Source organism: Chelonoidis abingdonii, chromosome 1, assembly GCF_003597395.2.
Source record: "Chelonoidis abingdonii isolate Lonesome George chromosome 1, CheloAbing_2.0, whole genome shotgun sequence".
NCBI lineage: Eukaryota > Metazoa > Chordata > Testudines > Testudinidae > Chelonoidis > Chelonoidis abingdonii.
The window spans coordinates 121,057,982-121,082,395 of NC_133769.1; the positions used below are offsets into that span (position 1 = coordinate 121,057,982).

General features: G+C 40.3%; 1 protein-coding gene across 1 annotated transcript in view; it reads left to right on the forward strand.

Moving 5' to 3' along the window:
* PTPRO (protein tyrosine phosphatase receptor type O) overlaps positions 1-24,414 on the forward strand; it is a 207,637-nt gene that overhangs the window by 115,777 nt on the left and 67,446 nt on the right. The window contains exons 2-6 of the mRNA XM_032770497.2: positions 564-837; positions 12,265-12,423; positions 15,291-15,443; positions 16,781-17,230; positions 20,768-20,929. Of these exons, the coding sequence (XP_032626388.1) occupies positions 564-837; positions 12,265-12,423; positions 15,291-15,443; positions 16,781-17,230; positions 20,768-20,929 (1,198 nt within the window). The remainder of the gene's footprint in view (positions 1-563; positions 838-12,264; positions 12,424-15,290; positions 15,444-16,780; positions 17,231-20,767; positions 20,930-24,414) is intronic.

The following is a 24,414-nucleotide window of genomic DNA, read 5'->3' on the forward strand; positions in this document are numbered from 1 at the left end:
ACCTATAGTGCCCTGTTTCTGGCTTCTTGACTCTCATGTCCTCACTTGTATTCTTTGCACTTGTATTCTTTTTCTAAAATCCTTCTTCACCTGGTATCCCCCTTTCATCCCTGCCCCTACTCAAAAAAACAAAAGAAACAACAAACAAAAAAACCCACCAACAACCTGCAACCTGTGTGGTGAAAAGGGCAATTCAGGCTGCATATCAGAAATAGTCTTCCCAGGGAAACAGCAGCGTTTCAAGTTTTCAGGATATTGAAAGCTGGACCAGTCATAGCATTAGAAAATATACTGTAGGGAACAATCTTGCATTGGCAGGTGGATTTGCCTAATAATCATGTAGCATTAACTTTGGGCTTTGGGTCAGGTCCTAAAAAGATTGCAAGAATTTTGCAAACTAACTCTCTTGTGGAATGAAATTCTTATCTATCATCCCACTGGAAGCAGGCACAGAAATGCCACAGGAATGAGTGTGGTGTAAATACCTAAATGTGTAGATAAAAGTGAAATTGCTGATACCCTGGATTTTCCTTTAGCATTTCTCTTCTTTTATTGTCTTGTAGAATGCAGCACCTTTCCAAGTTACTGTCCGAGATGACAACTGCATTGTAGTATCGCTGGAGGAGTCTGATGTAGTGAGTTCGTCCTTTGTGTACGTTGTGAAGATAACGGGTGAATCCAAGAACTACTTTTTCCAGTTTGAAGAATTCAACAGCACTTTACCTTCCCCTGTGGTTTTTAATGCCAGTTATCATGGCCTTTATTACATAGTGACTCTGATGATGGTGAATTCCAATATGGTTTCCAAACCAGTGAGATCGATCACTGTGTTAACCAGTAAGTAGCAGCTTATTCAGTTTCTCTCTTTCTTCTTTGTGTGTGTCACTCCAAAGATAATTCTGTGCAGAGGCTGAGCTACATTAAAAAGGACCTGATTGGCTTGTGGGGAGATCTAGGAGCAAAGGCTCTGAAGTCTTGGGTGGAAGGAAGAGAGCAGCTGTAGAATCTACCTGGGTAGTCCAGCCCATAAAAAAGGCTGGAAAGGGGCACCCCCAGGCTCATCTGGGGTACTCATTCCCTGAGCAGGTGGGCCAGGGAAGCTCCTTTCTAGGATGGGCAGAAGAGATGAGCCATTTCCAGGACCTCAGCTGTGTATAAGCCAACCCTGAAAACCTGCCTAAATATATTTGATGGAAATTTCTCATCTTTTATGTGCGTATATACATAGTATGATCCAAACTGTGGCCTGTGACCTAAAAAGTGGCAGTCCACTGTGAGCTGCCTGGCTGTGTGGTGTTGGCTCTTCTGCTGTAGCTGTCACATGGATGTTTGGTCATGAATGGGAGGGGCGCTGCTCTGTGCAGTTCTCACTGGAAAGCCAGGTGGTCATTGACAATCTCCCACCCAGGTGGAACATCTCAAAGTTTTTGTAGCATGGAGCACCTTTTAGTAAACCCTCTTTTAAGAGGTTTGTTTGTGTTGACGTTGTTAGGATTCATCTACCAGAAACAGGGCAGGGAGGTCTGATTGCATTTAGTCCAGCCACATCATGAGAGGTACCAAAGCTTCTCATTGAATGTTAGATGCTGAGGCCTGCAGTGATTCTAACATGGCTTACAAGCATTGAAACCAATTTGTATCGCTTAAAATGATTTCTTAATCTGAAAGTCCTGTTCTTTTTTTTTTAAAAAACTCCAATGGGGAAAAAATAGTTAGCCATTTATGATTAATCAGGTCTTTGATTGTACATCTGGGCATAAGTCTCATTCACAGTCAGGTTTCTGTGATGAGTTGTTACCACATAAAACCAGACAGCCCTTTTCACTGTTTAAACTGGTCTGATAAAGACCTGGCTGAAGCAAATCAGGAGAAACTCTGGGATTAGGGGGAGTTTTTTGATACAGAGTACCCTTTGGGGTCAAATGACGAGTTGAAGTCTATGTATAAATTTGTTTGGTTTCTGGCTCTGGAATAGGGTTGCTAACCCTTCAGGATTGGCCTGGAGTCTCCTGGAATTGCCATCATTCTCCCAATGGCTATTGAAAATGATCAAGGAGATTTTAATAGGATATTTTAAGAAAATGACATTAAATCATGGGGGAGAATCTCCCAGAAAAATTTCTGTCAGAGTTGGCAACTCTACTCTGGAACTCTGTATAAGTACAGCACTGCCTCTGTCGACAAACAATAATTACAATCTTCCTGAAGTCCATTAGATAAACATTATTTGAGTTGCAGTGTCAAGGAAATTCCACTCAATGAGGCAGCGGACCTGTCGAAAAAATAGTATATGCTTATGTAATTCAAGATGCACAAGGAGACTGAGTTAAGGTTCCAGAAGTATTGTGGCATTTCCTAACTTTGAGTTCTTGTTTGCAACCTTAATAATGTCCTTTGAATGTAATTTTTAAAATGCAATTTTCTAGATTTTGGTTTTAAAGGAAAATGGTAAAAATAAATTTGGTTATGTACATCTGTAACAACTCATCAGCATGCTGCATCTTCATGGTTTGAATCCTGAGCCTTCAGCACTGCAGTACAGACTGCTACTACCTAAGAGACAGGACTGGCTACATTAGCTGCCTGCCAGCTGGAGAAGGCTGTTATTTCCTAATGGAGGATGAACCACTGGGTCCAGATGCAGGGGACAGTTGAAAGTGGTAGGAGCCCAGCCCAGTTCTTGCTCTCAGGAGTTGGGAGAGCTCCTGCTCCATACAGTGCCCCCCAAGGGACTGTTGGGCCGCTGGGGCTGCACACTGGGTATAGGCTGTGGTTGTGTAGAGCCTGGGTTAGCTTTCTTTCTCTCCCCCAGGTTGGGAGTGCTCCAGTTCCAAGTGATATCCCCAGATGGGGTTGGAGCATTGGCCAATAAGGCTATGTGCTGGATCCTCGAAGAGATACCAGTTCAGCACCCTGAGCTGCTCTGGCCATTCCATGGAGATCCCAGATGCTGCTGTGCAAATGACTGATTTTTCAGTTCATTGGCAATTCTGAAAAATTCGAGGGGAAATGATTTTGGAGTCAATCCAAAATGAAGTTTTTCAAAATTTTCAATGAATTGGGGGGGAGGGGGAATGATTTTATATGGGGGGGGGGAAATTCATTTCCATTGCAAGTATTTTATTAACATTAAAAAAATAAATTCAATGATGGGAAATTCAAAACAAAAAGATGTTTTCGTTCAAAATATCCAAATGATTTGATTTTTTTGGATTATTTTGTGAGGGGGGGGAACAGATGGATTGAAACAATTAAGCAAAAATGACATGAATTTGCAAACTGTTTCAGTATTGCCAAATCTGCCTTTTTTTGCTTGGGAAACAAATTCAGGAGAAATTTTTTTCCAGTACTATTCCCAGTACAGTGTCTGCTGCTGCTGCTTTGGCAGAGACACAAGTCTGAACTTATAAATTTAGTAAAAGATAAACAGAGTTTCCTGGGATGAAGTAAAGACATATCTGTAACCTAAGGACATTTTGCCCTGCTGAAAGTAAAAGGTTTGCTCTAAACAATGCAGGTGTAAGAACTTCTCAAAGAAAAGGTTGCAAGAATCCTTCCTAATGGAAAGCATGGGCCACCTAAGTATTTGGGTTGCTACTAGTTCCCCTTATAATATTGTAGCCTTCTCAAGAAGGTCTTTTAATTGAGGAGAGGAATGTTACAATGATGGAATTTGGTCAGGAAAAGTCTGAGATTCTGGCAACCAGTAAAGTAATTAGGATCAATTCATATTTTTCCATAGGTCATATGTTCTCTGTCTGTTAAATATCATTGGCTTAGTGTGACCATGTGGAAAATAGATTTATCTAATCTGTTCTTATCTATGACTTAAAGAAGTGACATGCTGCTGCCAGGATACTGGAGCAAATTCGTCCTGATGCAACTCCATTGACTTCTGTCAAGTTACACCAGCTACGAACTGGCCCCATGTGTTGGGCTGCCATGAGATAAATCAAGCTATGTGGCTGATGATACATAACTCTTTGAGATAAATGATGTTGACTGTAATTGGTCCCGAAGCTGTCCTTAAACATTTCACAACAGTTCTTCTGGGCTTACTGATATTTGCAGAAGTGTCTGTGAAGTGGCATCACATACCACTGTCATCTTTCATCCCAATCCTGTGCTAAGACAACTAAGAGCAGAGTATGGGGAAGGGGGCTTTTCCCCTCAGGGATCCATAGAAAAGCTCTCTCTATTGAGAACTCTCTGCTTTCCAATACAATATTCCTACGAGCTGATTTCCTTTCCCTATTCTAGTTCCTTCTGTGATGTTCTTCTCTCAGCAGGTGGACAAAAAAGGAAAAAAAGTAATCTCTCTTCATAGGGTGAAATCTCACCCCGCTGAAGTCTGACAGAATTTTTGCTGCATTCATCAAAGGCTTCTGTCTAGGAAGAAAGATTGTTCAGGGGGAAAAGACATCAGGATTTTTTTTTCTGCCACATAGGGCTGTCATCTTCAACTTGGACCTTCTCTGAGATCAAAAGGGGTTTGTTTTCAAAGAGAAAGTAGTTTTGATATCCAACAGTGCTTCTTGCTGCAGTGAAAATGTTGGGATGGATGTCAGAAAGTTTAATGCTAGTCAAAAGGGAACAGTTTGCCAGTTTCACTTGTTGTGAATATGTTCCCGTGTCCCTAGTTAGAATGGTTTCAGGACTTTCTCCTTACTAGTCAAAACTCCACAGAACATAGAGCTTCTGGTGTCTTTAGCATCATATATGCATGTATTATTTGGATTCTATAGTCCACATATTTGGAGGCTGTAGCAGGGCCCCGTGATTGCTATACCTGAACTTGCAGCCTTAGATTTAGTGAACTGAGCAGATCCAATCTGTTGCCAATCTACTTTGGATTGTGATTTCATCAGAGAGAGCAGAACTGTCTACGATTTGCCCTTAGATGGGAGATGTACAAGACAGAATGTGGTATTTGTGATAAGAAGATGTCACACTTCCCACTGACTCAGTAGTGAACTAGTGTTCAATATGGTGGTGTTAGACACATTACTGCTGAAGAAGAGGTAAAATTGAGGTCCTGACCACTAATTTATGAAAAAAATCTCATGACAGTTTTTACAAGACTAGGTGTGTTAACCTTGGTGTCCTGGCCAAATGCCAGCAAGAATAATTGCATTCTGTATATCTAGCCTTAATCTCCCCTTGGAGTCTGAACTCAATAAGGTTAAAAAATAATAGTGATGTGTGATGCTGTGGTGCTGTTTAAAGACTACTCCCTTCTGCTCTTAAAGTGGCTTCTTTTGATTGAAGGGTGAGGTGATTCCTGGATTTATAATGTGTATTGAGTGTTTTGGAATCTGAAAGAAAGCTGCTAGCTAAGGGTACATTTACACGGTGATCACATCTCAGGTAAGCATCCCCACCCTAGCTGCAGTGTAGCTAGCATGGCTAAAAATAGAAGTAAAATTCACAATGTGAGTATATATCTAGGATTCTGGGCTGGCTTGTGCAGTCTGTGCCACTACATCTTCTCTGCTATTTTTAGCCATGCTAACTAGATTACTCTAGGGAGGGGTAATGCTTACCTGAGGTGTCATCACATCTCTGATTGCTGTGTCGACACGTGCTAAATCCCACTTATATAGTAGTTTTGGAAGCAATAAAGAAAGTAATTCTAAAGCCAGTGACTAAAACTCCTCACCCGTGTCCCACCCTTTTCCAGTCAGGAGACTTGATTTTATTGAGAGTCTAGTGATATTCACTAAACTTTATTCTGAGACAGCCTTGCTAGGCTGAGTTACATCAGTGCTGGCTAGTTTTTTGACTCTGTATTGATTTGCGTTTTTGTTATGGGGTTAATCTCATTGAGAGAACAAGCTTTACACATTTAAAGGAGTAGAGAAGGCAGCATGCTGCAAAATTACCATGTGCCTCTCTGTAAAAAAAACAAAACAAAACAAAACAAAAAAAACACCAATCTCCCCCCCCCAAAAAACATGTATTTCAATTGGGAAATTAAATCAGGACACATGGTGCCATTAAGAACTGCTCTGCTTGATATTTGTTTTGCCCTATAACTGGAAGATTAGGGTTGTAAAATATCTTAGCTTTTCAAAAGTCACTGACTCCTCATGGGAAAACTTTGAAAAAATAGTTTGTATAAAGAGAATTCTGTCTACAGATCTTTTTCTGTTTTTTCCCTCTTCCCTACAGCTGTACCTTTTGGGGACTATAATTTCATAAGTTCTTAGAAAGTAATCAGTATTGGAAACGGTTAATACTTGAATGTTAAAGTAGATGCTGCAGGAAATGGCACTATTGATTCAGTAGATGCCATTCTTCCCTCCAAAGCATCATAGAATCTGTGCCTAGGAGGAGGTTGAGTGCTATCTCTCAGAGGAAATGTAAAACTTTTTTTAAAGAGTTTTTGGGTTGTATTAAACATGGAGGCCCCAATTTTGATATATCTCATCTCTAAACTGTACTAAGCTGGGCCCATAGAATTTGAGGCACCCGAAATCACTAGTCACACTGGAACATTCCAGTCGGTATCTCTGCTTAAATTCTCTATACAGTTGTAATGGTGTTCTTCACTATCTATCCGAAACTTCAATGTGATGTTGCTGCATGCATTAAATAGCTGCTGCATTTCACCCCAGAGATGGCTGCATTTTAGTGATGGAGCTGTTATTCTGATTGGGGCATATAGGCAATAACATGATACAAATAAATAATAATTTACTCCTGCAGAAACTTATGCCTGTTGATGATTTATTTATGTCAGTAGTCCCATTGACTTCAATTGGGACTACTTGTGTGCAAAATGACACCACATGTGAGAACATGTCGGCGGTATGGTGGCCTTACTTTGTAAAAATGCTCTTGGATTCTTCTCTGTGGAAGGCGGTATATAAATGCCAGTCATTGTTAATCTATTTTTGGGTGCAACTGGTAATTAATCCCTGGCCCATTTCTAGGAACCATGTGTAATACTCATCCACTTGAGCATGGCAACCCATAATGAATTCAGAATGTGGGGCATGCAGATTTACAAATATTAAAAAGAAATTTATTTGGGAAATTTGGTTGGATGGTGGAGGAAATATCAATGTACAGGTTTTTTTTTCATGGTTTGAAACAACCATATAAAACTTTAATGTGACTGGCACTGATTGAAGGTTTTCTGAAGGATTTAGCATCTGAAATTGGTCTAGGTTTATGAGAAGGAGGTTTGCAACTTCCATTATTCTCACACGCCATTTGCATAATGCAGGTAACAGATTAAATACAAAAGGGCAAGGGAGTCCAGGCGAAATGATGAAGTTGAAAATTTTCAATAGACAGGAAGAGAAATAGGTTGCTATGGGAGCAGCAGATTCTCAGACCTACAGAAGAAACACAATTGTGTGTATCCTAAACACAGGCAGGCTATATAAACTTCAGGTATAGGAGTAGGTCCTGATCCTACAAACTGCTCTGCATGGGCATAATATGCTATGAGCATCTAAAAATGAAAGGACACTATGTGTGAATACATTTATTAAATCTTATTTAAAAGAAACACTGAAATCATCTATGCCCAAGTGTAAGTTTTAGCACTTCAAACAAAATATTTTTGTGCCACACAGGAGGGCTTACAAATAACACCTTAAAATTTATTATTATTATTATTATTATTGTATAATTTTAAAAATAAGAAATGCAAATGGAATGCGTAGGATGAGAGAGACTGTTCTAAAATATTACTTTGAATTGTTGGAAGCCCAGGCTCTTTGGCATCTTTCTAATACAACTGTTTTAGGTATTTAAGGGTCATTGAAGTAAATTGAAAGATTGGGTGCTAGATTGGGCCCTAAATGCTGAGAGAGTAGGGAAGTGAAACTGACCAGTCACTAATTTCATTCTCCACATGGTGTGATAAATTAAATGCATATGATAAAAAGGAAAATAGTATACATATTCATTAAGCTTTAATAACCTAGAGAGCTGCTAGTAACCCAAGTTATGAGAAATACAAACCAGAACATTATGTTTATCTATAGAGCGGCCCTGTAATTTCAGAGTGTGAAATTGGCTTAGATTAGGAGACTTGGTGCTAGAGGTAATAGGCTGATGGGAGATGCTCTAAATTTTCACTCACATTACTGTGCTAGCATCTTTCTCAAGCCAAAGAGAGAGGAAGGTAAATGAAACATAACAGCAGGAAAGGCAATCCATAGCATCTTCCACTTAACTCAATCATAGGCTAATTAAATCAAAACATCAGGAACCAAAATAATTTGAATTCAAAATGAATACGACTTCTACCCTTTATTTGATTTCTCCTAGGAAGAAATAACTGGATAATTCAATCAGTGACTTAGAAAGTTGCCGTAATTATTACAATAATAAGAAAGGCCAAAATCTGAATGAGATAATAGAAGACAGAGCCCAAGGCAGACCCACGATAGTGAAAGATGACTTGTAGCTAAGAGTTGTACTATTCAGACATCGTTATTGATATTTTAAGCACTACCATGTGTAAGAGGTATTATATGCACCCTGTGGTCATCTGGATAACCAGATCAGCCACTTATTTCAGTTGAAGAGATGGGAATAGACTCAATAGAAAGAAGATAGAAGGCTTTGTATTTTGTGACCTGCTTTTGCTGTTATCTATTTCTGGGCTATTAAATCAGGAGTTGTCAGCAATATTTTTCACGGACTCCACACATTACAATATGTATTGGTGTTTGAGAGTCCTGGAGATTCATTTTGAATATGTAGTAGGTATTCAGATGTGTGGATGTTTAGCTGCAATAGGTCAATGCTTTTTGGTGTAGAAAATAGTCTCATTCTGTGGGATTTTTCACTCTATTTTCCAAGAAGACCAGTATTCCATGATTTCAACTAGGGCACAAATGCCAAACTGAATGCCTTCTTTCTAGAATTTTGTGACTTCTACTTCCTCTCCCAGCTAAATCAAGAAGTCGCAGAGCCTCAAACAAGAAATCATCATATTCTCCCAAACACTGAAAGAAAAATCAGGAAAGTCACCTGGAAATCATGCAAGAAATCCAAAACTATTATTAAAAAACAAAAAACAAACAAAAACCTCATGACTTCCATCCATCCAACACAAAAACGGAAAGTGGGACCAACTAAAACTACTCCATAACCTACAGAATACCACCTCCGGGAGAAACAATGGCACCAGTACTCACTACATGTACACTACATGACTCCTAAACATTATCAATTTATCAAGATACCCCTAAGTGGAACTGAATTATCTGTACTCTCTTTGGGACTGAACTTCTGCTCCACCACTGAACCTGATACTATACTAATATGTGGAATACTAGAGGAGTTCTTCCGCCAGCTCTGCCTCAAAGAATTCTTTCACAGCAATGATGACACCACTCACAATTACCACGTCCCCACTTATAATCATAAGAAAAAAGAGTAATCTGACTGGACACCACAGAGTGGACAAAACCACATTTCTGATCTTTACATTGCTTGCTTCAGGAAAAGAATTGACTGAAATCCTTAACAAACATCACATTACATCTACCACAATCTCTCCATCGATGAGAGGACAGCTATGCTACACAGTCACTGAAATCTAACCGCCAGTTAGTGATTAAACCAGCAGACAAAGAGGGCACCATCATAGTCCTCAACTGTAATGACTATGTTAAACAGGCCAACTGACAACTCTCCAACATCACCTACTATGAAGAAATCAGAGAAGACCCCATGCCATAATTTACCCAGGAATTTCAAGATAACAAAATTCTTCCCCAAAGAACTCCAGGAAAAACTCCAACAAACTCATCACCTACAAGCCCGCTCCAAGGATTGCTAAGATACAGGGGAACCTAAGCAGACCCATCGTGTCTGGCCACAGCACTCTATTGAAGGAATATTGGGACTCATAGAAACTATCCTCCAAAACACTCACCATGCAAAGGGCCAGATTCCTCCAGGACACTACTGACTTCCTCCACAAACTCTGCAGCATTTATAGTCTCCCTCAGAACACCATCGATGTCACTTCCCTATACACCAACATCCCTCACAATGACAGCACAGCTGTCTTCCTCAAGACCATGAACAAGCCTCAGATATCCACTGCAAACACATTACCAAACCCATCCATTTCATCCTCACCCATAACAATTTTACATTCAACAACAAACACTTTGTCCAAACTATGGGAAAGCCATGGATACTAGGTTGGCTCCTCAATATGCCAACTTCTTCATGGGCCAGCTTGGCTTGTTTTTAATCTGTTTGAACTGGTTTATCTGGCAGAAGGTAGTATTGAGGACAGATGATCTTGTGGTTAAGGTACTGTACTGGTACTAGCTCTGCAGTCTTTGACTAATCATTTAATATCTCTGTGCCTTAGTAAAATAGAGATTATCCTTCTTTTCTCCAACCCTTTATCTTTTCTATTAAGATTGTAAGTGCTTTAGAGAAAGGAATACCTCTTATTAGTGTTTTATATAGGGCCTAGCGCAGTGGGGCCCTGATCTCAGTTGTTGGGCCTTCTATGTGCTGCTCTAGTACAAATAATAATTGGTGCTGAACATCTGGTATTTTTCAGTCTGTGTCCAACAAGCACTGGAGAGCTAAAAAGCCTAGATCATAAGTGTAGAAGCAATTACTGAGAACATTGGGTGTAAAAGTGAATTATTAAAATGGTTGTGTGGAAAAACTCTCACTAAAAATGTTGTCTGTTATTTGTATGTCTGCCCAATGCTAGATATGCGTGACCAACTCACACATTATGAAAGCATATCGGAAAGTCTGTCCTAGCTGAGAAACATCAGGCTATAGACTGATTTTGCAGGTAATGAAAAAATTAACAAAATTGTGGCTCCAATATTATGAACATTGGACCAGATTCTCATCTGATAGAAACTGACATCATCATTGTGCAGTCACCATAGTCACATTACAATGAACAGTAAGCACAGCACACGTGAGTTATTGGCCAGCAATCTTCCTCTGCAATTAATGGAACTTTGCTGCTTTATGAAAAACAGTTGAGGATCTGGGCCCATTTTTCTTACTTTATAACAAGACTAGACAAAAGAAGGGCCAGTGCTGGAACTTGAAAAGACTAGGATTCAATTTTGTTGTCCACACGGACTTCCTGTGTGACCTTGGGCAAGTCACTTAAACTCTGAGTCAGTTCCCCATCTGTAAAACAGGGCTGATAATAGGAGTATTCTGATGATAAACACACTGAAGATCATGAGACACTGAGATACTACGGTGATGAGGGCCATGTAAATACCTAAAATAAACAGACAGAAACAAGAACATATAAAAATAGGAAGTAATATTTTTTTTTAACTCTACAAGATACAAAAGTCTTGTGTTTCCTGCTTTGGCATTGCATTTTGCTGTAGAGATGGAGTGAGCTGAAAAGTTCAGATCCAGATCACGCTTATGAACATCCCAAAGTAGAGCAGAGTGAAATTTTCTGACCAAAAATTTTTTCAGTGAAAAATTTAGGTTCAACAGCATAAAAACATTTTGCAATTTGACATTTTCAAAATTATGAACGTTTCATTTCAAAATTTCTGGTTATTTTACTTACAAAAATTTTAAAACATTAAAAAATGCTCAAAATCCTAATGAAACGTTTCATTTTGGGTTGCACAAAATGTTTCATTTGAACCAAAACTGTTTTTTCCAACTTTTTAATTTGCTGAAAACTGAAAGTTTTCATTTTTGGTTTGACTTGAAACAACTTTTTCCAATCTTTTTATGAAATTGCCAGTGAACTGAAAAATCTGTTGTTCACCCTACTCTACCCTCAAAGCTTTTTTTTGTTTTTGTTTGTTTATAGTCAGGGCCCATCTCTGATCTGAAGACAAGTAATAAAGGTGAAATTCAGTCCTATGCAGAGATCCAGCACACAGACTATGCACCACTTACCTCCTATTTAAGCTTCACTTTGAGGGCTTGAGTTGGACTTCAATGCTGCACAGGCTTTCTGCTGGCTCTCTGTGTAGGGTGAATTCATCCTCTGAGAGGAATAAGCTTTGTGGATAGTGAATGAGCTGGGGACACACGTACTGAAATTCTGGCCTTAATAAAGTCAATGATGGGTTTGCTGTTGTCTTCATCAAGGCCAGGATTTCAACCAATGTGTCTAAGAATTTCTATGCTATATGGAAATGGATAATGTGATTTCTTTGGGGGGGGGGGGCGTAAAATTAGGTGAAAGCTTCTCTCTCCATTTTTGTATGCCTAATAATGTTCCTTTCTTCCCCTTTTCTGCTTGTTTCTTTGCATGTCTTTTAGAACCTCTTCCCATAAGCAGCGTTTCTATCTATGACTACAAACCATCTCCAGAAACGGGAGTGTTGTTTGAAATTCAGTATCCAGAGAAGTACAATGTTTTCACCAGAGTAAACATAAGCTATTGGGAAGGCAAAGACTATAGAACAATGTTATACAAAGGTAGGAAGAAGAAGAAAAAAAATATTGAAAACAATGCAAATATGGTTAATCTAAATATCTACCATCTATTGACACTTCATTTATTGCTGTTGAATCTACAGGAAAATAAAAAGTCTAATAGTTATAACTACTTATTTAAATAGCCTATATGTTATAGAGAGGTAGTAGCCTCTCCATATTTGGGGAGGAGGGATAGCTCAGTGGCTTGAGCATTGGCCTGCTAAACCCAGGGTTGTGAGTTCAATCCTTCAGGGGGGCACTAGGGGTCTGGGGCAAAATCAGTACTTGGTCCTGCCTAGTGAAGGCAGGGGGGTGGACTCAAACCTTCAAGATCCCCTCCAGTTCCATGAGATAGGTATATCTCCATATATATTAGAGATGGCCACTCATCTTCAATTTTAAGCCCAATTCCCATCCTAACTCTAAAATCCACAGAGAAAGGAATATTGTCCTCAGTACTGGTATATGAACATTGAGGTCGAATAGAATTTTCCATCCAAACTGAAGTTAATTGGACAAGGGGTTCCCAATTTATGACACCTCAAAGTAAATGTGTTCACTGGGAACCAAAATGTGTTCTAATCTTTTCTTTTGGTGCTGTTCTGTAGCCAAAAAGTCAGAAAGAAGGAGAGCTACAATGTAGTTTATAGAACTCATGTGGTGATATAAGGTGAAATTCTGGCCATAGTGATGTCAGTGGCAAAAGCCAGGATTTCAACCCGAGTGCCCAAGACCAAAGATTAGTTGACTGAAGAGCTAACTGTAGAAGTTACTAATGTTATGAATTGTAACATCGGAATGAGCTATTGGCTCAGCAAGGCTTAAAATGAGATAACAGGTGACATAAAACAATAGTCCTGCTTCCTGCACAAGCAGAGTGTTAATGCCAGTGCTGCAGCTCTAGTAAAACCTCAGAGTGACAAACACCTTGGGACTGGAGATTGTTCGTAATGCTGAACAAAAGGTTATGGTGGTTCTTTCAAAAGTTTACAGCTGAACGTTGAGTTAATACAGCTTTGAAATTTTACTATGCAGAAGAAAAATGCTTTTTTCCCTTTATTTTTTAAAACAGTTTACATTTAACATACTCTGCTGTATTTGTTTTTTTGGGGAGGGAGTCTCTGCTGCTGCCTGAGTGTGTTCCAAATGAGGTGTGTGATTGACTGGTCAGCTCATAACTCTGAGGCTGTACTGTATATCACAGCTCAGGAAATTATATTCTTCTGACAGAGCACATAAATGCTTCCTTGGGTGTCAAATGGAAAATTATTCTTCATTTTTCTCTTAACATGTTGGGCAAGGTTGATGTCTATTCCCATAATCTATACCACAGCTAGGTCTGTTTCCGTGATAAGTAAATGCTTGGAAGCAACAGCTACAGTTGCTGCAAAACAGTTTCTAATATAAGATTTTTGTCTCCACTCATTCATAAGTTTCTGAAATATTCACCTTTTGGGCTGAAATTTTCCAGGCTTAGACTCTCCTCCTGAAGGGGAAATACACCTATAGAAAAGTGCCATCCCAATGAATGTGTTGGTAAAAAGATTTGTTTCATTGAGTTTTCAGCCAGCGTTGCAGAATCATCTGCAATTTACTGAATGTTAACCCTGAAAGTATTTTGGGCTGGGAAAACTTAATCATACCTAACATTTCATGGCAACGTGATGACAATGAATCAGAGCATATTCTACCTTCAGTTACGCTAGTTGAAATCTGACAGTACTACCGCTGAATTAGTACTGTCTGTAGTATCAGATGCAAATAAGCTTGTTCTGGGACAATAACTCTGAAAGATGACAAAAGAATATGGATATTTACACAGCCCCCAAAGGGTTAATACTGTAGCTACCTTATTTGCTCAGACTTGCACAATAGCCAGCAGAATTGTCCTAACAAGCAAATGAATTTTATTGGATGCATAATACATAAAATCTCTACATGAGAGTTGCCATGCAATGCTGTTCCAAGGGGTCGGTGAAGGAGTGAATTTAGCAGCAATATTTGTTGACTTCATGGCCGTGCTACTCCTATAAATAAATAAATGCACCCTGGATTTTTATTTAATTATCTGAGGCAGGCAGTAATCAGCCACAAAGTCCCCACCGCCAAATAGCCCTAATTTCCCCTCTCCCCCCATGCATTAATGTTCAGGGGCAGCTCTAGACATTTCGATGCCCCAAGCACGGTGGCATGCCACGGGGGGGCGCCCTGCCGGTGGCCAGGAGGGTGGCAGGCAACTCCAGTGGACCTCCCACAGGTGTGCCTGCAGAGGGGCCGCTGGTCCCGCAGCTTTGGTGGATCTCCCGCAGGCGCCGGCAGAGCGCCCCCCGTGGCATGCTGCCCCAAGCATGCGCTTGGCGTGCTAGGGCCTGGAGCCGCCCCTGTTAATGTTAGAGATTAACCCATATCTTGGCATTACAAACTGTGCCCCTTTCTGCTATGTGTACTATCAAAGTTGTCGACTGACTATCTTATGCTGACTTGATGTCTTAATTCACTAAAAGACCAGGGAACTCTTGTATGCAGTAGTTACAGGGATTTGGAAGCTTTTTTTCTTTCTTTCTTTTTATCAGCTGTTCTTCGATATGCTAATATAATGTTGAACAGGGTTGCCAGTTGCAATGATCTTTCCCAGGAAAATTGTTCATGTTCATTTTGCTGCTTTTTGCATCTAAGTACCTTTGACAATCAGGAAAAACACTGGCAAACTCAATTATAGGGATTTTATTACTTAGACTAGGCTAACCTGTATTAAACATCCAAAACTCTGCTCGTTTAAAGTATGCCACCCTGTTATTTGAAAGTGAACATTTGATGTGTGTCGGGTTGTTGGTTTATTTGTTTGTGTGTTTTTTGTACTTCTACAGATTTCTTTAAAGGTAAAACAGTTTTCAATCACTGGCTGCCAGGAATATGCTACAGCAACATCACATTTCAGTTGGTGTCAGAAGCAACATTCAACAAAAGCACGCTAGTGGAATATAGCGGTGTCAGGCATGAACCCAAACAGCACAGAACAGGTGAAGAAAATGTGTATATATACCGTTAACAGCATGTCTACATGCAACACTGTGCAAGGGGTAATGTCTCAGTGTTTCCATTATGAACATTTGCTTATAAAAAGTACATACTGCCTAAAACAAGAGATTCTAGGCTTTCTCTCCAGGGATAAGAAGCAATTTGCCAGCAGTTACAAATTACCACACAACTCTTTCCACAGCAGAATATATTTATTTAAGGGTAAAGGAATAGAGAGAAAACATATAACAGATAACAAAAGGTTCAGAAATTGGCCATCAATCCTATGGGGCCCTGACAGGCCAAAGTCCTTCCAACCTTTCAGCAAGTGTTGGGGCCCCTACTGGAACCAAAGGTTATGCCCGTTTGCTGGATTAGAAAGAGAAAGCCCTTAGTCTGTTTAAACTCAGCCTTTTATACCAAAAGCCCTTTCTTTGTTCCCCTTGGGCCTTTCGTACCTGTTGGAACCAGTATATAACAACCACCCAAGAGCTCCTCTGGAGCTGTTTACAATCTCAGAGATTGCAGTAATCACTCCCCACTGTTTTTCAGTTCCTGGATGAACAGCAGTAATCCTCCCCCCATGAAGGTAAATACAATTCCTAGTCCACAGTGTTACACAGAGCATTCATAAATTTAATACAGTACAATCCACAAGGGTACTGAATGTGGTTGCAATCTATTACAGCAGCTATTGTACAAAATGCTCCAGTTAGAAACCCATGCTGTGTATCATCTGAAATTTTAAGATCAAGCTTTCCCTTAATATAAAGTGTTAACTTCATTCTAAATGTTTGCACAAAGCTGGCTGCTAAAATTATGAGGGAAAAGCCATATAGTGATCAGGATGACATTTTACGTCATGAGTTGCTGTGCGGTGTATTAAGATTTTTTTCAGTATTTCCCTTTCACAGTTCCACAAAAATAGTTTTCCATGCACAAGAGGATTTAAAAGGTGCAATGAAAGAAACGAAGAGCCCAACTTACAAACACACGCTTGATTATTTTTACTCATGTTCTCACATCAGAGCTACTTAGTTGGGCTACTCATGAGTAAATTTATTACAATGTCCCCACATCTACACTACTACATTCCTGTACACTCTAGCCCTGATTCTTCTCTCCCTTTATGTTAGTTTTACCCACATGGAGTTATTCTTGGCTTACACCTGTATAAGCAAGAAAAGAATCTTAATAGAAAGAACAACAAATTTCAAAATATTGTGTATTTTCTCTTGCTGCAAACTAGACATGCTAATTTCCATGATGAATTAACTAACCGCTGTAGGGATATATTAAACATACATACTGTTTTTTAAAAAAATCTTTTCTCTTTTAGTTCCCTACCCTCCTCGAAATATTTCTGTCCAGATTGTACATATGAACAAGAATAACTGGGAGGAACACAGTGGAAATTTCCCAGAAGAATCATTCATGGGACCACAGGATGTAATAGGGCAAGATAAACTTACCTATTTTTCTAATGACCCAACTGAAATTCCCTCAGCAAACACCTCTTACGCATGGCCTGATTACCACTATAACAGCACTGATTACACAACTACAACCCAACCATACTGGTGGACTAATGAAGCTGATTCATCAGCAAGTGAAGATGAGTTTGTCAATGTAGTTCCCAGTGAATATGAGAACAGCAGAACAGCCAGCATGTCAGGGAAACTTACACCAGAAACTCCATCTTTCCTCCCTGTGCAAATGGTGCTAAGCTGGTTGCCACCGAAACCACCCACGGCATTTGATGGATTTCATATTAACATTGAAAGAGAAGGTAAAGTAAAACCCAGGCCTTTTTTATATCATTCCTAGTGGTGAATTCTTCTCCTCAGAATAATTAAGGGATAGCAAACCTTAAGTATTTTCATTCAGATTTCTTGTGTCTGCAAAACTGGGATGGAGATAAGAATCTGCATTCGTTATATAATATACGGTGTTTCTTGTTTCTAGTCAGGCTGGAAGTACTACAAGAAGATCTCCTCTATCATGGGGGTTCTTCGTGACTAAGATGAAGCATAGCATCAATTTAATTTCTGACATAGTCTACGTATTTTCTGCTGAGGACCTACATTATCAGGAGAGATTAACGTGATGCTCTAAGAGGTCCTTTCTGTTTCCACCTGCTATGATCTTTCTTATTTCATTCAGGACCAGTAGTGAGTGCGGTAACATGGAGAAATGAAATCTAAACATGGGAACCAGATCTCAGCTACTCTGAGCTCATACTTGTGCAACTCACACACATTTGTAATGAGAGCTAACCAAATATTGTATTAATTAATTCACTTTGATTCACTTCGAGTTCTGGGTAAAAGCTCAGGCTACATTATTATTGCTCACTCCAAGTGCTCAAGAATCATGAGAATTTAAAATTTGGGGGTTTTTATTTGCCTTCTAGGGTTTTGAGCCTTTCTGGTTCACGTTTTCAAGCTTTTTTCCTGCCAAAATGAATCCCGCCCTCCTTTCTTTTTAATGAAAGCTGAGATTCTTACAAAATAACATGATCTGAGGAATTATGAAAAACACCAAATATTGCAAGACTTGCAATAAAATCATGAGAATTGGCAAGCCTGTTACTGGCAAAGCAGCATTAACATAAATCTGCACTGTGACCAGGCTGTGGTCTCTTATGGAGTTACCAAATCAAGAATAGTTTCCATAAGAGACAGGGTTTCTGGGTTAAGGAGAATCCTGGAATACTCCTCTGAAACACCCTTCTATAGCTTTGACCATGGAGCGTGAACTCAGAGGTTTTGAGGAAGCTAGAGTCACATGCCGTTTGGCCAGCTTTTTTCGTGCATACATGCACAAAAGACACAACTTGATTTTGGGCCACAGTGAAGAGGTTCTGCCCACTACCTTATTTCACTGTAAGAGTGTTGCTCTGTACGTTATTATTTTTAAATATCTCATCTTTTAATACTACTAAAGACGCTTTCATGACAATAGGATTCTTGTTGCACAGGAGTTTCACATGTGCATACTGTTTACTTCTTTTGTCGAGTCTAAGTGCTGTATCTATTGTGAAGTCACAAGTTCCATAGGAGTTGATTGAGTCTCACAAGCAAAGCATGGGGACTTCAGGTTAGACATGGTGGGAGGGATAGCTCAGTGATTTGCACATTGGTCTGCTAAGCTAAGGGTTGTGAGTTCAATCCTTGAGGGGGCCATTTAGGGATCTGGGACAAAAATGTGTCTGGGAATTGGTTCTGCTTTGAGCAGTGGGTTGGACTAGATGATCTCCTTAGGTCCCTTCCAACCGTGATACTCTATGAACATTACAAACAGATTAAATGCTTAAACAACATGGGTCAACTTTTCATGTAAATATCCTTAGGGCTTGTCTACCCAGGAGCTAGCCAAAAATAGCTTTTGGAAGTGGCTTAAGCACAAAAAGACACTGAGTGCACAGTAAAAGTGTCCATATGGGCAGTTACTGTGGAATAGCTCTTGTGCTATTAAATTCACATGCTAGCTTATTTTGCAACAGCTTCACCGTGTGTACAAGTCCTAAGTGATAAAAACTGGGAGTTGGGGGTGGGTGGGGGAGGGAAGAGATCATAGGATTTAATTCTCTTTTTTTACACCAGTTTTACAGTGGTGTAAAGATTACTCCACTGACTTCATTGTAGTTACTCCAGATCTACACTGGTGTCAGTGAGAGCAGAATCAAGCCCATATAATGTAGAGATTAAAAAGATCTATTGCATCATCCAGCTGTCCCTGCCTGTGGAGAAGTTTCCCTGTGGAACCTAAAGTAAAAGAGAGAGAGAGAGAAAATATAGGCTATCTTCAGGCGAAAGTTTCTCTAAATGGAAAGCTGGAAAACATGTTCTGTTGGGTGTTTAGGGGGTGGTTGGTGGAGTATGGGAGAGGGCCTTCAATGCATCATAAAGCAACAGTGAGGTAACCCGCGCTAGAGATTTTTCATCCACTTCTCCAGATGATTTTTCAACTGGCCCTTTCTGACAGCCAGTTTTCTTAGACTTTCTGCTGTTTGGGGCAGGGAAATTTTTCAGAAGAATAAGGAGAGCAAAGGAAAAATAGCAAACCTTCTTCTTCCACACTACGTTGTTTTTCACTTTCAAGTATTTCATGGTCACGACAATCTTCCTTACTTATCAGTGTTACTGAATGAAATTTTGACCATGGCCTATTATTACTTTACACCTATACGTAAGTGTCATAAACAGATTGTTAAGGGTTAATGTCTCTTTTACCTGTAAAGGGTTACAAGCAGGGAACTGGAACACCTGACCAGAGGACCAATCAGGAGACAGGATACTTTAAATCTGGGTGGAGGGAAGCTTTTGTGTGTGTTCTTTGTCCGTTGTGTGTTCTTCTCTTGGGGGGGTCTGAGAGAGACCAGACATTACTAGAGGCTCTCTAAGTTTCTGTTCAAATAGTAAGTAAGAACAGGCGGTTTTAGTCTTTTTGATTGTTTGTTTTTCTCTATTTGCAAATGTGGATCTGGCTGGTTAACTTTTATATGTGTAGTTGCTGGGAATATTTTGATTTGTATTGATACTGGGGGAAAAGTTTCTCTCTAGTGTCTGTAAGCTATAGGACCCTGTAATATTTACATCTTGAAGTTACAGAGATAATTCTTTACTTTTTCCTTTCTTTTATTAAAAGATTTCTTTTAAGAGAACCTGATTGATTTTTTCCCTTGTTTCCCTTGTTTAATCCCAGGGGATTGGGTTTAAACTCACCAGGACTGGTGGGGGAGACGGGAGGGGGGAGAGGTGGAATCTCTCTCTGTTTTCCTTGAATCTGTTTGCCTCTTTGTGGAAGGGAAGGGACATGCTTCTCTGTATTGTGATTTAAAGAGTTTGGATCAGTAGTCTCTCAGGGTAGCCCAGGGAGGGAAAGTCTGGGAGGGGGAAAGGAGGGGGGAATGGTTTATTTCTCCTTGTTTTAAGAACCCAAGGGATTTGGGTTCTTGGGGTCCCCAGGGAAGGTTGGGGAGATCAGAGTGTCCCAAAACACTATATTTTTGGGTGGTGGCAGTGCTATCAGATCTAAGCTGGTAATTAAGCTTAGAGGATTCATGCTAGTATCTCATTTTCTGAACTCTAAGGTTCAGATCTGGGAAGGAATACTATGACAGTAAGCCTTGGTCATTTAATTATTCTTGGACTGACAATAAGGGAATAAAACTACCTGCATAAATCCAGACCTCTTTAATACCTTTTCATCCTGCAGCAGAGGCAGCATTAGCATATCCAATACAAATCAGTTCCTTGGTAGTCAGAGCCCTCTCAAATTTCAATTAATTCACACTTATTTTTCTTCTTCTTCCCTCATTTAGAGAAAACCACAGAATTTTTGACGGTAGGTGAAGATACTCACGAATTTATTGCTGAACTGAAAGAACCAGGGAAATATAAGTTATCTGTGACAACCTTTAGTTCCTCTGGGTCTTGTGAAATTCGGAGAAGTCAATCAGCCAAAACACTTAGTTTTTACATCAGTAAGTATTTAAGTGATGATTTTACCCATACAATGTATCTTTAACAGTATATAAGGTCTGATAAATGAAACACTGAATGAGGTTATTCATCAGCCTACAACAGTCCCAACAGAGCCTGGTCTCCATGAATTTTCATATGGCAGGGAACAAGATACATTAAAAACCAGGTAAGCAAACCTGCCCTCATGGGGCTTTATCCTGCAGTCTTGCCTGTGTTAAGAATCAAATGTTGGGTAGATATCTGTTAGAGTCATTGGTAGCTATTCAAGAAGGAACTCACATGAACATGGAACTTGAATTTTTTGCAGACAAAATGAAAAATAGGCCCAACCTGCAAAATTCAGAAGTAGGAAAACTATATGATTATTTACTTGTAGGATTCTGGGGGTGAGGGCTAACTATAGGTTTTATAAAACAGTGTAATCCATGTGAAATAACACCATATAGCTTAAATCTAGATCACAACTGACAGCTAGGTCAATAAGTGAGGTGCAGGTAGTTTAGCTCAGACTTTCACCCATCTGAGGACCAAGTTCACATTTTCAGACACAAGTGCATGAGTTGCCTGAATAACTCCATCAACAAGAAAGTGAGACAAACATTGCACAAAATAAAATAAACAGAAAAATGCAGTCTACAGAATCCCATACTTACAAGAAATGTGTGCCTCACCAGCCAGCCTGAACTCTGAGAGAATGGCACCTGCCTAGAAGCAGAATACTACAGCTAGATATCCTAGATGTAGTTGGCAGCATTGCCTATAGTTCTTGTCTATAATGCCTAACACTTTCCATTATAATCCCCTGGTTTTAGTTGCTTGTAACCTTTCCAAACTTTAACTATGCACGCTGAAATTTTCCATGTCAGATGGCTGCCTCGAACTGCATGTTTTTTTTTTTTCAAAGTTTCAGAAATCCTATCACTGAAAAATGAACCATTCTTGGCAGGGCTGCCCAGAGGATTGAGGGGGCCTGGGGCAGGGCCGGGTCTTTGGTGGAGGGTCCCTCTCGGAGGGAAGGACCTGCAACTGAATTGCTGCCAAAGAATGAAGCGGTGGCTGTGGAGCAGCCTAAGTGCTGCCAATCGCGGCTTTTTTTCCCCCCCCCATCACTTGTGGCGCTTGTATTCACTGGGTGGCGCCTGCTGCCGAAGTGCCACCAAAACCCCGGAGAGGCTTGTGAGGCCCCTGTGGGACCTGGAGCAAATTGCCCCACTTGCCCCCCTTCCCCCCTCCAGTGGGCGGCCTTGGTTCTTGGAGACCACAGAGAGAGAAGAAGAGAGGGACAGCTGATGCAAGAAGGGGTGCCAGAGTACTTCTGCTATGACAATTTCACCACCCTGTGAATTTTTTTCACAGATACCAGCTAGTAATAGCTAGTGTAACAGCAGAGTCATATACTATATTTTAAATTTGATAGCAATAATACAGGACTATACTGTCCCATTTCCAACCCTCCTCCTCAAAGTTTGGGATATAAATTAATCTTATTTATTCCTGTTAAATACAATATAATTTATTCCTAATAAATTACAATTCCTTCTAGCCAGGGTTGGTGCTCTCCAGGGAATGGAATATTCAAAAGATGTAATGCATATGTGGAGCTATACCAGGGATGAATTTGGCCCATTGTGTACAAAGAACATTATCTGTATTAAAATGATACAGTAATGTAATAAACGTTTACAGGCTATATGAAATGCAGAAGTTGGATTTTTGTAATTCATAGACTCTAAGGCCAGAAGGACCATTATGATCATCTAATCTGACTTCCTGCATGGCACAAGCTGTAGAACTTCTCCAAAATAATTCCTAAAGCAGATCTTTTAGCAAAACATCCAATCCTGATTTTAAAATAGGCAGTGATGGAAAATCCACCGTGACCCTTGTTAAATTGTTCTAATGGTTAATTACCCTCACCCTTAAAAATTTACTCTGTATTTCCCATTGGAATAGCTTCAGCTTCAGCCATTGGACCTTTCTCCAGTAGACTGAAGAGCCCATTATTAAATATTTGTTTCTGATGTAGGTTTTTATAGATAATCAAGTCACCTCCTCTTTCTTAAAATAAATAAATTGATCTCCTTGAGTCTGTAAGGTGTGTTTTCTAGTCCTTAAATCAGTCTCGTGGATCTTCTTTGAACCCTCTCCAATTTTCAACCTCCTTCTTTAATTATGGGCCTCAGAACTGGATGCAGTACTCCAGAAGCAGTCTCAATATAGAGATAAAAGCTCTCAACTCCGACTCAAGATTGCTCTATTTATGCATCCCAGGATCGCTTTCGCTCTTTTGGCCCCTAGCATCACACTAGGAGCTCATCTTCAGCTGATTACCCACCATGACCCTCAAATCTTTTTCAGAGTCACTGTTTTTCCCTGGATAGAGTTCCTATCCTGTAAGTATGACCTATATTCTTTGTTCCTGGATGTACACATTTATATTTAACTGTACTATATTAAAATACACACACGTGTACATCCAGGAACAAATGCTGCTTTCAGTTTGCTTTGAAAGCCTTTAGGACAGCACAGAGATTTATTAGGTTCTCTTTGCTTGTTCTGTCAAATCCCGAAAGACTCAAGACTCTTAATATTTTAGGTGGATTTTGTAAACCTTTCTGGTGGCCTGCCAAGACTGAGGTATCCACAGGAAGCAGATGGGGAGAAATTACCCCTTAGTTTATCTGGCTAATTGCGCTTTGTGTGGTGACATATACAGAAGTTGGGGAGTGGAATACACTCCCAAACTGGGGGTAGGGCATGGGGGAGCGCTGCAGTTTCTGCACAGCCATTGTTCATGTTCCTGGGCTTAGAAGAAGAGCTGCAACCTCTACATGTACTTGGTGACCACATAGACATCCTGATGACCCTTCTCCTCTCTGTGCTGATCTACAAATACAGAAATGAATTGGTGGTTTCAGTGCTTTTTGTTGTGTCCTGGGGTCCGTATCACAAAATTCCCTGTTGCTGTTGGCACTGATGGGCCATCTCAGCAGCAGAGACCAAGAGCTGATTGGGCATGGAGACCAAATGACATTGTAGCATAGCAGTGAATCATACTGGTGAGGTGGGGTGGGGTGGGGAGCTCTTGCTGCTGTTGTCAGTTCTGTCCTGGGTCTGTCGGTGTACAGGGCTATCAATTCAGCACCTTTTGCTAGCGTGAAATTAACTTCTAACAGCAGAATGTTTTAAAAGACATAAATGCAGGCACTCTAAATGCACAGGATAAAGCCAGGGATTTGGCCCGCCTTATGTGCAGAGGCGGCTCCAGGCACTAGCGTTCCAAGTACGTGCTTGGGGCGGCAAGCCGCAGGGGGGTGCTCTGCTGGTCTCCACGAGGGCGGCAGGCAGGGTGCCTTCGGCGGCTTGCCTGCAGAGGGTCCACTGGTCCTGCGGCTTCGGCGGACCTTCCCCCACCAGGCCATGCCTTGCAGGAGGTCCGCCGAAGCTGCGGGACCAGCGGACCCTCCATGCTTTGGGCGGCAAA